At 41.0% G+C, this 17,147-nt stretch overlaps 4 protein-coding genes across 6 annotated transcripts; 3 read left to right on the top strand and 1 right to left on the bottom strand.

Annotated features, from left to right (window-relative positions):
• Positions 1 to 21: 21 nt before the first annotated feature.
• Positions 22 to 2,741, top strand: LOC135593749 (pentatricopeptide repeat-containing protein At1g62910-like). The gene has a single exon (XM_065084009.1). The coding sequence runs from the start codon at positions 262 to 264 to the stop codon at positions 1,936 to 1,938; it is 1,677 nt and encodes a 558-aa protein (XP_064940081.1). The 5' UTR covers positions 22 to 261; the 3' UTR covers positions 1,939 to 2,741.
• Positions 2,742 to 2,890: 149 nt separating this feature from the next.
• On the top strand, positions 2,891 to 5,583 carry LOC135593751 (early nodulin-like protein 9). 2 transcript variants are annotated; one of them, XM_065084010.1, is made up of 3 exons: positions 2,891 to 3,137; positions 4,759 to 4,875; positions 4,967 to 5,583. In XM_065084010.1, exons 1-3 carry the CDS (start codon positions 3,071 to 3,073, stop codon positions 5,353 to 5,355), a joined length of 573 nt encoding a protein of 190 aa, XP_064940082.1. In that variant the 5' UTR covers positions 2,891 to 3,070; the 3' UTR covers positions 5,356 to 5,583. The 2 variants fall into 2 exon arrangements, with proteins under 2 accessions (XP_064940082.1, XP_064940083.1); XM_065084011.1 differs by lacking the exon at positions 2,891 to 3,137 and having other exon boundaries at positions 3,146 to 4,875.
• A 2,025-nt stretch (positions 5,584 to 7,608) lies between these two features.
• On the bottom strand, positions 7,609 to 8,575 carry LOC103998891 (vascular-related unknown protein 4). Of its 2 annotated transcripts, none has more exons than XM_018818046.2 (3): positions 8,174 to 8,575; positions 8,014 to 8,079; positions 7,609 to 7,919 (listed from the first exon to the last, which is right to left on the bottom strand). In XM_018818046.2, the coding sequence occupies exons 1-2, from the start codon at positions 8,516 to 8,518 to the stop codon at positions 8,014 to 8,016; spliced, it is 411 nt and encodes a 136-aa protein (XP_018673591.2). In that variant the 5' UTR covers positions 8,519 to 8,575; the 3' UTR covers positions 7,609 to 7,919. The 2 variants fall into 2 exon arrangements, with proteins under 2 accessions (XP_018673591.2, XP_009418774.2); XM_009420499.3 differs by having other exon boundaries at positions 7,614 to 7,919; positions 8,159 to 8,575.
• A 2,559-nt stretch (positions 8,576 to 11,134) lies between these two features.
• On the top strand, positions 11,135 to 14,110 carry LOC135593748 (beta-xylosidase/alpha-L-arabinofuranosidase 2-like). Its single transcript, XM_065084008.1, has 7 exons — positions 11,135 to 11,660; positions 11,753 to 12,042; positions 12,124 to 12,293; positions 12,372 to 12,472; positions 12,562 to 12,903; positions 12,987 to 13,400; positions 13,475 to 14,110. The coding sequence occupies exons 1-7, from the start codon at positions 11,135 to 11,137 to the stop codon at positions 14,104 to 14,106; spliced, it is 2,475 nt and encodes an 824-aa protein (XP_064940080.1). The 3' UTR covers positions 14,107 to 14,110.
• The last annotated feature ends 3,037 nt before the right edge of the window (positions 14,111 to 17,147 follow it).

Genomic DNA, 17,147 nt, shown 5'->3' on the forward strand with positions numbered 1-17,147 from the left:
TATCTCCGTCCATACGACTCATTGTGCATCCACGAACTTAGGGTTGCCTCTGAGTTCAGATCGGACTCCGACTTCATCGATCATCATATGCCCTCATATTTTGCTCAAAACCGTCGTCTCCAAGTGCGCCGCAAGCCGTTCGGCGGTGTCTACTTCAAGGTAGAAGATAGCCCACCACAATCCGTCGTCTTCCTCTCGGCAATCGATTTTGGTTTAAACCTGAGCGGAGACCGCTTGTCGATGACAGCGTAGCCCAAAACAATGTTACCAACTCGGAGTAGAATCCTTCTCTCCAGCTTTAGGGCTTCTCTTCCCCGGCTTTCTTCTCCGCTTCAAACCCTCGCCCCCTGCCCGCGGGACGTTCCTCCGCCCGACCCCCTCGCCGACCTCGTACGCTTCCACCTCTCATCCGGCGACACCGACGCCGCCGTCGCCGCCATCCGCAACTCCGCAGACCTCGGGCCCCCTCCCTCCTCCCCCGCTGCCCTCAACCCGGTCTTCTCCGCCCTCTCACGGACCGGCCAGTTCGCATCCGCCATCTCCCTCTTCGACTCCCTCTCCTGGGCGCGCGACGCCGCCGACCTTGTCACCTTCAACATCCTCATCCATTGTGGCTGCCAGTCCCGCCAGTTTGATGTCGCCCACCAGTTGCTCGGTGAATTGCGCTCCCGTGGGTACACCCCCGACGTCGTGTCCTTCAACACTTTGATCAAGGGATTGTGCGACGAGCACAGGGTTTCAGATGCTTTTGCAGTCCTCGATGAGATGAAGCAGGAAGGCATCCTGCCGAACAGCTACACGTACTCGATGCTGATAGGGCTCGTTACACGGGGTCGCTCGGATTCAGAGAAAGGCTTGAACTTGATTCGAGAAATGCTGCAACTTGGATTGGAACCTAGCATAGTGAATCTTAATTGCGTTCTTTCGGCATCCTGTAAGGAGGTCAAGATTGATGTGGCAAAAGCTCTTTATGGTAGGATGAGTAAATCTGGAATTTTGGGAGATGTTGTCTCCTACACCTGTTTTGTCAATGCATTGTGTAAAAAGAAGATGCTGGCTGAAGCAAAAACTCTTTTTTCTGAGATGCAGCAGAAGGGAGTATTTCCAAATGTTTTCACATATAATGCTATTATTCATGGGCTTTGTGCTAATTGGTTTTTGAAAGATGCAGTGGCAATGATCGACCAGATGTTGGTTAATTGTTTGAGGCCAACTATATCCACGTATACAACCCTCATGGATGGGCTCATTAGAGCTGGGCAAGTCGAAGAGGCTTTAAAATATTTGGATGTGATGAAAGGACATGGTTCAGGCCCGGACAAGTACATCTATGGTACTTTGCTCAATGGCTTGTGTCATAAAGGGAGAGTGGAGGAGGCAATGAAACTCTTCCGTCTAATGGAATCTGATGGACTGGCTGATGTTGCTGCTTACAACATGTTGATTGGTGGATTTTGCCGTGTTGGAATGATGGAAGAAGCCGTGAAACTTTTCCTAGAGGTTACTGAAAATGGGTTGGAGTGTGATGTTATCATGTGCACCACCTTGATCCATGGCTTCTGCAAGAATGGAAAAGTTGAAGCTGCACAAGAGATGGTTAGCCATATGGAGAGGAATGATCTCAAGCCTGATGCCATCACATATATGGCATTGATTGAGGGGCTATGCAAAACAGAAAATTATGATGCTGTGGAGCAGCTATTAGACTCTGTGGAAAAGATTGGCATTGAGCCAAAGTCAGTTGCCTATAAAGGTTTAGTACGTCGGTTGTGTATATCAGGGCACTCTGATCGGGCTGTCTATTTGCTAGAAATGATGAAACAAAGAGGACGGCAACTTAGTCCTGAAACTTGTAAGGCACTTTTAGATGAAATCAATGGGGCGAAGAAACTTCAAAATACTGAGAATCTGCAATGCCAAATGGAAGAAATTGGTTAGAACCTGCTGGTGTGACCTTTCATGTATACACAGTAATTATTTTGAAGACATGCAATCCTAGGAAGCCAAGGATGATTTAAGGACCCTACATGATATCTTAGATCAAGGAGCTATTTTTTTTGCACTGTTTAATCTTTACAAATAACTTATCTGCTCTACAAGTTGCTCTCCATACATGTTATCCAAGTAGGGCGAAAAATCAAGATTCTAGGCTACAAATGCATTTGTTGTACTGTTTCCGAGAGAGGAATTGACACTGACACTACAATACAAGGGTGAAGCGAGAGGAATTGACCCTTTCTTGTGGGGGTAAGCAAACACGCAGGATCAAGCAAGTAGGAAGATTTGGCAAGCACAGAGGAGACTTGACTGATCTGGTCACCGTGAATTGATTTGCAGCTGAAGCGCGAACTCTTAATCCTGCTTATCAGAAACATGATATTTTGCTTTTTTGTACGGAGAGCGCATCCCATATTTTTGATAATAGGCGAATCAATGTACTCCAGGGACCATGATTTACTATATTGGATCATGGGATGTCAAAAGGAGGAGAGTGAGATAAAGGATTTTGATCACTTTGATAAATCCTGAATAGGATGTCAGTAGCATCTAGATGTGTCCTCAATAGGATGTCACTCAAATTAAGTTGACTACAAAGGTTTACTACATTGGTTGTGTATGTCAGGGCTCTCGGATTGGGCTGTCTATTTGCTGAAGATGATGAGACAGAGGTCAGCAACTCAGTCCTGAAACTTGTAAAACACTTTTAGATTAAATCAATGGGGTGAAGAAACTTCAAGATACTGAGAATCTGCAATGCCAAATCGGAGAACTTGGGTAGAACCTTTGGTGTTACCTTTTATGCAGTCTCAGTAATTATATTGTAGACATGCAATCTTAGGAAGCCAAGGATGATTTAAGAAGGATGCTACATGATATCTTAAAGCAGTGATCTAGGATTTTTGTGTTCTGTTTAACCTTTACAAGACTTGCTTGAGATCTGCTCTACAAGTTTCTCTCAATTCATGTTATCTTAGTAGATTTGATTATTTTGAGAAGTCCTGAACAGAATGTCACCTGCATCTAGAGTAAAGGATTGAAACTATGATTCACTCTCTACATCAGGACTCTCATGGCTGAAAAGAAGGTAGTAAATAATTGCAAGGGTCTACTGTGTTTAGGCAGGAGCATCCTATGTTGTAAGTTCATTTCCTCCTGTATTAATATTAGTTCCTACCAAATCTTAAGAATAAATATGCGTATTTTACTTCATTTACTGGAGTATCTATCATTGTTGTTAAGAAAATTTAGAACTTTACATAGCCTATCTACTGCATGAGCTAAGCTTCTGTGACCTATACCTGTTGAGCAGGGATGAATTTTACTGCAGACATCGTTTACATGTATTGTTTGCATGGCCAAAATGTTTTCACATCTTGGGAAGTGCCTCATAAAATTTTCCTTACACAGTTGTTGGAAGTCATGGAATGAGATAACATGACATTAGTCATAGCAAGTTGATGCATATCCTTGGCAGAGTCTGTCCTTCACAAAGCAGAAGAAACTAGTATGCCAAACAAATGGCATCTTGTTGAATTACTCACAAAGTTATACTGGCTAAAACTTTGATCATTCGAATATGATATCAAAACTGTGTTCTATATGCCTAACAGAAAGAAGTGCTACAAAATTCTCTGGGGATTGGTTCATTGAGTTTGAGTAAACTTTTAGCTCATCACCTGAGTAGCAAGTAATGTGCTCATTGAAGCATTGTCATGACAAGAATCTGCAGTTAGGTTGTGGAGGGCTTTATGCAAGAAAAAACAAGGGCATATAAGCAATGTTAGTATTAGTGCTTAAGTATGAACATCAATGTTGTTGGCATTATATGACATGGTGAAGTCCTAACAGATGTTAGAAAGCTTAGATTTTTTTTTTTTTACAGTTTGTGTTGCGGTATCACAGTGTAAAGACAATTATATCTCGCAACTTATGTTCTTAACATGATTACAAATTATCTCATGTCATTAACATTCATTTTAGAAATTTATCTACCCAAACACACCTATGTGCTCAAGTTAATAATATCATATAAACATCTGTTATTTACTAATTGCTATATATAACTTGTGTTATCAGTTAATCGTAAAAATCATTTTCCATTAATATTTAATTATAAAAAAATCTTCTACAATAAATTAACTGCAAAACAACTTCCTTCTGTTATTAATAATTGCAGAAAAAACACCTTCTTGCATTCATTTATAGTTGAACATAATTGGAAATATGCTCCTTATCATGGAGGTAGTGCCTGTACTTCTCATTTAGATGAGGATAAAGAGGGTGGGCAGAGGATTTTTACTGATATATACTCTATTTTTCATATGGTCAAATGGTGGCTCTCAAAGCCTTTGGGCTATGATTGCATCATCAGCTCAATAGAAGAAGCCTATCTCAGCATGCCCACAACACAAATGAGCTTAATGTTGTGACCTTACATGCAAGACATGAATATTCTCATGGCGGGAAGCAAAGTATAACTTCGAGAGAGTACCTTGCAGAAAGTAGATGTTCAACAACATAAAAAAGCAGGCTTGTATTGAACATAAAGTCCCATATGCTTTGCCCCTGAGGCCAGACTTCTAAAGGCACAAGGGCCTTGTTGAGACCTACAAATACCACACAGCATACCTCTTCCACAACACCCACAAAATAATTTTAGCCTCCATACTTCCTATTTCTGCAACTTTCTACAAAGTTTCACCATGTCAAACTACGTGTGCTTAATTCTGCTGTCCTTCTTCATGCTGATATCAATAGCTGCTGGAACTCAGTTTAAGGTAGGAGGCTCAAATGGTTGGAGTGTTCCTGACAGCAATGCCATGTCGTACAACCAATGGGCTGAGAAGAATCGATTTAAAATCAGTGACTCCCTATGTAAGCTCTTCAATCAATATATTCTTGCTTGCTTCCATGAATTCACAATTCACTATGCTAATGCGATCCATTTGAAAATTTTGTGGTTCAGTGTTTGTCTATCTTCCTGATGAAGACTCGGTGCTGTTGGTCGATGCCGATGCTTACAATAGCTGCAATACGTCATCTTTCGTCGATTTCTTCAATGATGGCAACACTGTGTTCAGCTTCACTCGCTCCGGCCACTTCTACTTCATCAGTGGAAAGAAAGATAACTGTGACAAGAACGAGAAGCTAGTGGTGGTCGTCATGGCTGATAGGAGCAACAGTTCAAGTTTAGCACCTGCTCCCCTTCCTGCTTCTGCTTCACCTCCACCTTACGGATGGGTGGTGGAGGAACCAACTGCTCAGCCCCCGCCGCCAAATGGGGCATCTTCGAGGGTGGTTGGCATGGTCAGCACAATTGGTGCTGTGCTTGGAGCTTTGTCATATGCTTTCTGAGGTTGTCTTTGTGTGCGAAGTGAGGATCTATCGTGTGATACCAATCTATGAGCTTGAGTTGCATGTATTGGAAGTTTGTGGAACTAAATCACATAAAGTGAGAGTTTGCTTGTTGCTGCATGCCAGTTTGATCCGCCATTCCTATGTATATTGTTTGAGTTGCTTGTGTCAAAAGTTATGGAACTAAATCTTATGAAAAATCAATTGATGCTGCAGATTCTTCCTTGATGAATCATGCCTTTTTATCTTTTAATTCTTTTGCAAGCTTTCTTATATCCTTTCTTTTGAAAAGACTGAATGAAATCCAATTGGCTGGCGGAGTTTTTGTTCCAAAAATGGTGGAATGATGGAATCCAAATTTTCTTCAAATGCTTTCTACATAAAGATATTACATATATAGTATGCACATGAAAAGGTAGGACTATAAATACATGATTCCGAAGCAGGATGTGAATGAAGCCATTCCTTGTCTCTCTCAATCTTCCATCTTATCTGTTTCCTTCTTCAGATTTGTCACATACTTCTCCATTACTCTCTTTTTCCCATCTTCTTATCTCCTTCGTCACCCTATCTTCTTTGCATTAGATTATCTTGAGCAGAATCTTGAATGTTGTGCTTGCGGCCAACTTCTGTAGATTTTGCATGTCAAAAAACAATCCTGAAGACGTGACACTGTACGTATATGCATGATCGAGAGAGTTGAGTGCGTGCTATCTAAGTCAAGATGAGATTAGTGCGGTCGACAGCATTCAACGTGGGCAGTCCATGGGAGTTCAGAAGCTGTAGTGGCGTCGAAAATGTACCAGGATCCGTGTGCACCACGCGAGGTTTCGTGAACGAAACAGCAGAAGATGGGTGGAAGAGAAACCACACCAAAAGTTACCAGAGGTTTTAGCTTCAAACGAGACACATTCTGCAGTGTACTCACAGAAGTCTATGTCTTCAACAAACTGTTTGATGAAATGCCATGCTACTATATTCTCTTACATGTTGCAGTGAGCCGTCATCTACCATTGGCACAGTGGTGCCCGTGGTTGATGTGTGTACACCAATACCTAACAATGGATAACTTTCCATCAATTAGGGTAGAGGCTTTGTGACCAAGGTGGATGCATGTCTCCATTTAATTAGCCTTCATGTTTTCCTTCCAGATCAACTTCCATTATCTCTCTCTCTCTCTTATGATTATAATTCACTGCCTTGCTTCTGTCTTTCATTTTACTGTACAGTAGCAGATACTTATTCTTCAAACTCCAGTCAAAAAAGATAGTGGGAAGACAAACTTTAGGAGGTCTTTGTCTGCATCTTCATCACAGTAAAAGAGTGTAGACTTTTGAGTAGTTGACCATAAGACTAGCACATGGAATGCTCTTCTTCTTCCTTCTGCCCATATTGTGATGTTCCTTCTATTGTTGCAGGGGCAGCAAGTTGCCAACATTTATTTATGGTGCATATATCTTTTAAATATTGGTCCATGTCTATCATATTCTGACAGGATGGCTTGTGTCTTATTCCAGATTGCTTGTTGATGGATGTTTGTCTAGATTCGATTCTAGACATAATTGAATCATACTGTATACACCTTTACTTTATGGAAAATATGTACTCCTTTAATGTATGGGTAATCAATTTAAGGACTTGCAGAAACAATTATGAACAGAGCAGGGAAGTACATAAATCTAAGAAATTGCAGGCAGTCATTGACTGACTATTTATTAACATAAGTCTTGAGGAATGTCAGGTACAGTGCAGGGCATGAACTATAAACTGTTTGTTCTTGTAATCTTGATTTAATGATAACTGGGACTTGGCAACTTTCCCCACTTTTGTGTAGTTAAAATCAACTCATTTTTTCTCAGATTGTGTTTTGATATGGGAAAATATAGATGATTCATTTCTTAGCTTAAAGAAGGATCAGCCTAGCAAAAAATACTTGAATCATTTTTTATGACTGAATAAAATGCAATGGTCTACTTGATTGAAGCTGTTTCCTGATGTTGGACTGTGGTCTACTTGATTGCTTGCAGAGTGTACAAGCATGAATACATTTTGAACATGCTGATGATTCATTATTCAAATGGGTAGGTTTCAATTCATATTCTTCCCTTAAGCATTTGGGCTTCAGTTGATCATTTGTTGCATGCCTATTCTGACTTCTACTTTGGTACCCAAATGAATTATCAAGTTGAAGATGTGTGATTTCTTTTTCCTTTGCTTTTGACTGAAACAGGAAGTCAAAGCACACAAACCTTACTCCAATTGGATTGAGATGAAGAGTACAAGGTAATGAGGGCATAGTCATGGGCTTGTACATGGTGATTAGTAAGTAATTCCAATCAACAAAAACCTGCACAAGATTTTTTGATCTATTCATTTGCACATATGTAGAACAGATTCATTAAACCAAAAGTCTCTTCTAGAAGATAGTCTACTGACATGGATAAATGAACTAAACAAGGCTCTCTTTTCTTCAGCTCTGTACATCCTTTTGTTCTCTCTATGAACTCAGATCCATTCACAGTTTCTTCCAGTTCATGACAATTCCCATCTCTCACAACATTCTCCTGCAAATTCCAGAGGCAGAAGACCCTGGTTGAGCTGCATCAAACACATTTAAATCAAATCAAATAGAAGAAAGATACAGATTGGTTACATTACCTAAGCTGTGTTCCTGTGGTCATCCTTCTTGCCTGTGTTCTTAGTCAAGTAATTGAAATCAGTAACCTGTTGCAAGGAATCCACAGAAAAGAAATAACTCAATACAACATACAAAAGATAAGATGGAAAACATGTATATTCTAACCTTGGGACTACTAACAGGTGAACTGGCTGTATCTTCCAAGGAATCATCATCCACCAGCCTCTTCCCCTTCGTCTTCTTCAGGCTCAGCTCTCTGTAATCCTCCGTCACTTCAAAGCTGGCCGACAGCTTCCACGCAACAGATGAAGCAGCGTCGGAGACCACAGAAGGCTCACTGACAGCACCGGAGGAGAAGACACCACCTGCCTTTTCTGCTGCTGTAGCCATGAAGTCCTCAAAGTACATGGTCCAACCACTCTCCTCAGAGGAAGCTGAGCCAACCTTGGACAAGAAGGCGCTATCCATTGAGGAATTGATTGATTCCTCCATCTTCGGCAGTGGGAGATATGGTGGGTAGTGCATCAGGAGAGAAGAGCTCTGTGAGGTCTATATAGAAAACAAAGAGAGGAGAAAGCAAATGAAGACAGAGAGAGAGAGAGAGAGAGAGAGGGCTGCTTTGACATTAGAACTCTGCTACCAAACACTCACCAGTTCTCTTTCTTTACCATTTGTGTATCTGCTACCATTGACCATGGAAATTTGCTTTGGAGTTGGTCAGCCCTGTGAGCGTTATGAACCGTTTTTACAGTTGGGATTCAAGGGGGATTAAATGACTCCACGACACCCCAAAGTTACAGAGACACCTCTTTAGGAAGCTTATAAGATGAGGATACTGATATCAAAAGAATAATTCAGAAAATTAATAATACAATATAAATTCCATAAAATAGGCAAACGTAAGATTTAGATAGTTTGATACTATTTATCAATGTTTATGGAAAAAAACTTAAATAATTTCCTATATGATAATAATAAAATCCAAAAACAAAACTCAATTTTTAGTTAACCTAAACTTAGTTTAAAGGCCCTCATACATTCTCTTGTATCTCTGAATTTCCTAGAAAAAAATAATATACAAACTTTTTTTTTCCCGTGCATTCTCTATTAAATTTTAGTTTATATTTGTTGTTTCTTTGAGTAATTCTTATTTTGCTTATTTTATCAAGTTCTCATGCATGTGTATTTTCTTACATTTTTTTCTATCTAGTATATTATGATTATTATAATTCAACTTTATATGATAATTGGTATGCTAATTTTATTGAGTCCAAATCATTGATTAAGAGATTAAAATGTCAATAGGATCGAGTGCGTCTTCATCTCCATCTCTCCTCGTCTAATCTCACATCCTCACCATATTCCTTCATCCCCACCTCATGACAAGACAGGGTGATGATAAGGAATCTATGAATTTTCTATATTCTCTTAATTAATATACTTTTTTAAAAAATAAAAATATTATCAAATTAATTAACTATATCGAATTTATAGATAATAATAATATTTTTAAAGCTTACATATCATAATAATATTCAAATATAAATATATCTAAATATAAACAAAACCAAATATATCCAAATATAACCATAACCAAATAAATATAAATATATCTAAATAAATTTATAAATTAATATTTTTATTAATATCGTTTATTCAATTTTCATACTCACATATCTACCTGATCCTACATAAATATAAAAATTTATAAAATATCTAGCAATAAAACTTAAAAATAAATAATATTATTAAAATTTAAGTATATATCAATTATCGAGGTAATGAGGTGGTGAGAAGGTTGGGAAATAAAAATTATGAAATGAGGTTGAACCAGTAAATCTCAATTAGGCTTTTGAACTTTTGATGAAATAGTTTATTTACTTATATTATTTTATTTATAATTTTTTTAAATATATTAAAAAAATTAAATACAAGATTGATTTAGTGGTTAATGTTGGAATATTAGAGTTATAGTTATTAGGTCTATTTTTAAAATATATTTTTAATTTATGTTATTAAAAAATATTATATATAATATAATAATATAAATAAAGAGGGGATGAGATGGGGAGTGATATATCTGTCTTCGACCCATAATCGCATAGGTAATTAAAAATATCTTCTCTCCTTATGTGACGAGTCTCACGTATATAAATAACTGATCTATCAATTTCATTAAGTCTAACTCACTCTCGTGATAATAAGCTCAGTATGTATAAGTTGATTGGACTTGAATAAATGATTGTGTATAAGTAACTAAAGTATATAATGCAAAATCAGAAACATTTACACTTCATTGTCGAAATAGATATGTAATCATGGATAAAAGACTGATATTTTCAGTTCAAAGTTGTCTCAAGGCTTTTCTGGATTCATGAACAGACTTCCAATTCGAGCCTTTCCAGTAACTTGGACAAAGACTGAAGCTTGGCTACCTGATCACCATGTTGATGTTAAATGGCCAACACTTACATGACTGATATGAACTGATTCTGAAAGATGAGCTTTCCCCTGTTCTGTTGTTCTGTTGTAAGCTTCTGCTAGCCATGAATGATCATTAGCTCTTCGTCGTATGGAGAGAGAGAAGATGATGCCTCTGCTCACATGGGGGCTGCTATCAGCTCCCTCTCATGTTCAACAAATCCTCGTGAACCTCTGACGACACAGTTAAGTGCACTGCATGCCTCTGCAACCATGGGTGCTGTTGATGCAGCTGCTGCCTCTCCAGTGTCCTTCTCCACCCAATTTATTCTGAAAAGGACCTCTCCTGTTGCTTCTCTCAATCTCTCACCTAAACAAACTATCATTTTGTGAGATTTGTGGCGTCATTAAGATAAGTTTTGGTGTACGAATTAGCCATATTCGAGTGTTGTGATGTAATGTGATCGATCGGGATTATTTATTTAGATTGAGATCCATATCCACGCAAGATCTGCGTATGTTAATCCATATAGAAACTAACGACGGTTACGCGAGTCGATTGATTTCTGTTTTAGATTTTGTGTTCGTATATGTTTCTGGAGATCGGACTCTTCCTACGTGAATCACAAAGCTTATCCAATCTCATTCGGTATCACAAAGCTTCTCTTACATCTATATAATCCAAGCTAACAGTTCCTTTCTCATCTCTCCATCTCAATCATGGCTGCCTCTTCTTCTTCTTCCCTCTTCCTCCTCTTACTCCTCTTTGTCTTCGTTGTTTCTGCCACCTCAAGACACCTCGGTCACTCTGCTCTGCACTCCTACTTTAGAACTCACCGCACCGGCCTTCCCCCTCGTTCGACGTATGGGCCAATCAAGACCAATGGCCGCAACTACTCGTATGTCTGCGACTCGCGCAGGTTCGCCGACTTAGGTCTCAGAGTGACCGACTTCGCTTACTGCAACAAGAACCTCTCGTACGAGCAGAGGGTGAAGTCGCTGGTGGGCAGCTTGTCGCTGGAGGAGAAGGTAGGGCAGATCAGCGACCAGGCTCGGGGCGTGCAGCGGATCGGACTGCCGCCCTACAGCTGGTGGTCCGAGGCGCTCCATGGCGTCTCCTACGTGGGTCATGCCACGTACTTTGGCGACATCGTCCCCGCCGCCACTAGCTTTCCCACCGTCATCGTCTCCGCCGCCTCCTTCAACGAGTCCCTGTGGAAGTCCATTGGCCAGGCCAGTGATCTAAGTACTCTTTCTCTAAGAACTCGGATGCTGATGACGTGACATCAACAATCTCATAAGTCTCTCATGATCTTTGACAGGTGGTTTCTACGGAAGCGAGAGCAATGCATAATCTAGGGCATGCTGGCTTGACCTTCTGGAGTCCCAACATCAATGTTGTTAGGGATCCTCGATGGGGAAGAATTCTCGAGACACCAGGAGAAGATCCTTTTCTTGTCGGTAAATATGCCGCCAACTTCGTCAGAGGCTTGCAAGATGTCGAGGGCCATGAAGTCGCTGCAAATCCAGATTCCAGGCCATTGAAGGTGTCTTCTTGCTGCAAACACTATGCAGCATATGATGTAGACAACTGGTTTGGCATCGATCGCTACCATTTTGATGCCAGGGTAATCTTCAATCAATCACTTGTTGTCACTTTAATCGAGTGACCTCTCTGTAACGAGTTCTTCTTTCAAGTTCATATATAGGTTGCAGCGCAAGATATGGTGGAGACGTTCCTTCTTCCTTTTGAGATGTGTGTGAAGGAAGGTGATGTTAGCAGTGTCATGTGCTCTTACAATCGTGTCAATGGCATCCCTGCTTGTGCAGATCCAAAGCTTTTATCCCAAACCCTAAGGGACGATTGGAAGCTTCATGGGTAAGAATCTACAAACCAATTATATTTCTTCATTACCTGTAAGTATGAGTCTCACTTTCTGATCTTCAAATTCTTCAGATATATAGTCTCTGACTGTGACTCGCTCGAGGTCATGCATCACGGCCACAAATGGCTCGGTGATACCCCTGAGGCAGCCGTCTCTCAAACACTTCGTGCTGGTGATTCACATTTCATGCTCGGATTAAGCTTTTACTAATTGATTTAGTGATTTATTTGTTGATCCTTCTATCTATCTATGTTTGCTTAGGTTTGGATTTAGATTGTGGTGACTACTACTCCAATTTCACGGAGTCTGCTGTGGCACAAGGCATCGTGAGGGAGTCATACATCGATAACGCGTTGAAGAATCTCTACACTGTCCTCATGAGGCTCGGATTCTTCGACGGCATGCCGAAGTATGAGTCGCTTGCAGAAGACGATATCTGCACAAAAGACAACATTGAATTGGCTGCAGATGCAGCGAGACAGGGAATTGTTCTGCTTAAGAACGACCACAACATCTTGCCACTGCGCAAAGACAAGTACAAGAAGCTTGCTTTGGTTGGTCCTCATACTAATGCAACCGAAGCCATGATCGGAAACTACGAAGGTTTCATGTCTCTGTCATCTCAAAGCCTTCTTAATTTGGTTTACAGTAGGTTGCAGACTACACTGCTCTGCTCTTCTCCACAGGTACGCCTTGCCGTTATGTTTCCCCTCTCGATGCCTTCTCTGCTGAAGGAAAGGTAGAATACGATCTGGGATGCACGGTCTGGTGTTGGGAGAAGGAAGCCCACCAACGTGCGAAGGAGATCGCTGCGCGCGCTGATGCCACCATCATCTTTGCCGGCATAAGCCTTGAAGTGGAGGCCGAGAGCCGCGACAGGGACGATCTCTTCATCCCCTACAGCCAATCTAACTTCATCACCGAAGTCACCGAAGCTTCCAAGGGCCCTGTAATCTTGGTTATCTTCTCTGCAGGGGGGTTGGATATCTCATCCATCGCTAGAGATAACGCCAAGGTCAGTGCCATTCTCTGGGCAGGTTATCCCGGTGCCGAAGGAGGCCGTGCCATCGCCGATGTAGTTTACGGACGATACAATCCAGGTAATTGTATCTTTGATGGTGGGACGATGTATCATAACAGGATTGACATCCAGTTCTTGCTTTTTTCGGTGTAGGTGGAAGACTGCCCATTACATGGTTCGAGTCAGAGTACACAAAACTGCTCCCAATGACATCGATGCCATTACGCCCGATCGATGAGCTCGGTTACCCTGGAAGGACCTACAAGTTCTTCGACGGCCAGACGGTGTATCCTTTCGGTTATGGCCTCAGCTACACGCAGTTCAACTACACCCTCAAATCTGTGCCGAGCAGCGTGGTCGTCAAGCTTGATCCCCTGCAACTGTGTCTGCCGCTGACATACAAGCCGAATGCCTCACTGGAAGAAGAACACGCGGGAGCTGCATGTCAATCTGTCAACGTAGCCGACACTGCGTGCAACCATGAAATCAACTTCGAGGTTGAGGTGGCGAACACGGGCAAGTTCGACGGGAACCACGTGGTGATTGTCTACTCCAAACCTCCGGCCGGTGTTGCAGGAGCCCCCATCAAGCAGGTTGCCGCGTTCCGGCGGGTGTTCGTGCCGGCCGGCGCCTCAAGCTCGGTGAAGTTTTCGATCGACGTATGCAAGAGCTTGAGCATTGTGGAGAAGACGGCCTACAAAGTCTTGCCTCGTGGTCAACACACCATCGTGGTCGGGGACGATGAACCCGCCGTTTCCTTCCCTGTTAAGGTGGATTTCAATTAGAACAAGTGAGAATGCTCGGTGACATTCAACATTTAGTTGAAGGCTGCAAAAATGAAGCGTTTCCGTTGGTATTTGTATTTTTTTGTTTCCTAAATAATGCCAAAAATTGGTTGAATCAAATCCAATTCAGATATCTCTCATAATTTAAACTTAAATATTTTTGTATTTGTATTATCATAATTTAAATTTAAATATTTTTGACCAATGATTTAAACCTAATAAAATTAATATATTAATTATTTTACCATGTAATCGAATCATAATAATTTTCTATTGTGCTAAGTTACTGTATATACGATCCGATGGTATATGTCCCGTTAATCAAGAAATATATACTTAAGAAATACAAATCCTTAAGTTGACGAGCTGCTCCACTACTTGTGTTTCAAGAAATACAAATCCTTGAGAATTCATCATCTCGCCGGTCTTCAGAAATAATAATGTATGTATTTGTAATTATGTATATATTTATAATTTATAAAGATATAATAAATAAATAAATAAATAAAAAACAGAAAGCATACGACTCGGATAGATTGTTATGAAATTTAGGCATATGTTGATATTATCTTATCAACAATTATAATGAAGTCAATGTAAATTCATTATCATTAATGAATAAGATTATTGATGAAACAAAAATTATTAGTGCATGTCGACATATATCCACCTTAGCTCCCTATTAACTATATTTACACCATCACTTGTTTGGATAGCTCGAAATGCATTAGGTTACCTTAACAAAATTAAGGTGCACCTTCATAAACCACATTAAAATTATGAGTCTCTCGCATTAATATCATCATATTGATACCACGACTTACGCATCATGATATCACAACAAAATTGAGATATAATTTTACAATCCAAATGAAAGTAGTATACCACTCTAACCTAGCCTCTAGTACTAGAATATACTAATCGATCTTGTCTCACCATAAGATTATCTTATTACGGCCGTAAGAGATCCTTTCTACCACGATGCTTACACCCGTAATAGTCACCCCTATAACACCTTTTGTCAATGTAAGATCACGAGAAGAAAAAAAAGACCATTTCTAGAATGTCATCCAGAGGAGAAAGCGGCCTTGACTAGATTATCATATGGAAAAGAAACTTCCTTGTTGAGAAGGAATAACTCCAAAGAGAATATGCAACAGAAAGACCTTTATCTTTACATAAATATTTCTTTTTTCTCTTTTTATTATGAGTTTAATAAACTAAAATAAATATAAAATATTCTTTTCTATGAGCGTCAACCGAGATTATAAATCAACCTTCATATCGGATTTCACGAGATTAAAATAACATTTCTCAAAGTTAACTTTAGTTACGATTGAACTTGTGAACAGTTATTAGAACAACGATAATTTTTAAGAATCCTGTATTTATTTTTTATTAATTTCTAATATGACTATTCAGTTAAGTAATCTATATATTTTTGAAAATAAAGAATAGATGTACAAATATAACTCGTTATTCAAGAAACAATTTAGATTTCCTCGAAGAACTCTCTGAGTAAGTTTCACACACACAAACCGAACTTCCAACCAAACTCAATTGTCAACCGAAGAAAAGGAAAAGAAAAAGGCAATCAAAGGAAACATGGAATTCCCAAAGCACACACACACGACAAAAGATATTATGCGTAAGTCCGCACATACGAGCACGCACAGCAACTGATCAATCGGTCTCCGGTGGCGGCAAGTTCATGGCTTTCGGCTCATCCTCAGCACTCTTTTTGGCATCCTCCGTGCACCAAAGCCCTTCTTTATTGCAAGGCCAAGAACTTAATTCCTTGTGCGATGAACTTTTTTTCCCACAGTTTAATTTCTCGACGAATCGGAGCCCTGGGAACGAAGTTGTCAGGTTCTCCCAGCTGGGATGATCCAGATAATTGAGGAGCCTCAGGCGCAGCACCTCCACCTTCCACCCCCGGCCGTATCCTAGACTTCGGAGCATCCCTCCCCTCAGGTACAGTTTCTTCACGTTTTCTAATTTGCTGGGATCAATCCACTGCGGGAACTCCTCCTCGGTGAAGCACCGGAGTTCCAGCTTCTCTATCGTACTAGGAAGGGTAACCTTAGTGGGATCAAGGAAACGATCCGCTGCAATCTTCTTGGTTTCTCTCTTCGTCAGTAACTTCACTCCTGAAGCTTGTCCGTCGGTGGTCGGGCGAGCCTCATGGTCGGATATTGGTTGAACTTTCTTCGCAGTGGCATCAGTACCAAAAGTAACGTCTTTGCTCCTTGGATCGGCGTTCTTGTACGGGACATCGGATGTTGATGGTTTCTGCTCCGGTGGATGTGGCAGCTGACGCTTTTCGATGACATCATCTTCACCATCATCATGAGCATCGGCATCGGCGGCAGCAGTAGCAGCATCGGATGATTGTTTGGACTTCGATGGTAGATCTTCGATTGAGTCCTTACCAGTCCCTTGTTGTTTCTTCTCCTGTGAGGACGCCTCATCACCTCTGGTGGAATGAGAGTCTTCCTTCTTCTCTGTAACCACTGCCCATGTTATGATGAGGGTGGTGATCTTCTTCAACTCGCCCACATTCTCCAGCTCCTTTTCTGCGATCCGACTGGCTATGTTGATGCTGAGCTTCCTCAACTTGGTCAGCTTGGCCAACTGATGGAGATGACAAACATGTTTGTCATCAGGCCCACTGATCAGTAAAAACCCCTTGAGCACTTCCAGATCGGAGAGGTTGGCGATGCTCTTGGGCATCTTGTTGAGCCGGAAGCACTCCGACACGTCCAGGTACTGCAGCTTCTTGGCGGAACCGATCGCCTCAGGCAACTTCTCCAGATTGTGGCACGCCCGGAGGTCCAACACCACCAGCTTGGTGAGCTTGCCGATGGAGTCGGGAAGCGTTTCCACCCTCGATACGCCTCTGAGGCTCATGTACCGCAAGCTCTTGCAGTTATGGAGCCCCTTCAAGAACTCCTCGTTCTTGACCTCGATATCGTTCTTCTGGTCCGAGTCCTGCCACCGCCCCAGCTGCATTGTGGTCATCTCGCACTTGTTGACCAGCC

Source organism: Musa acuminata, chromosome BXJ1-9, assembly GCF_036884655.1.
Source record: "Musa acuminata AAA Group cultivar baxijiao chromosome BXJ1-9, Cavendish_Baxijiao_AAA, whole genome shotgun sequence".
NCBI classification, from domain to species: Eukaryota; Viridiplantae; Streptophyta; class Magnoliopsida; order Zingiberales; family Musaceae; genus Musa; species Musa acuminata.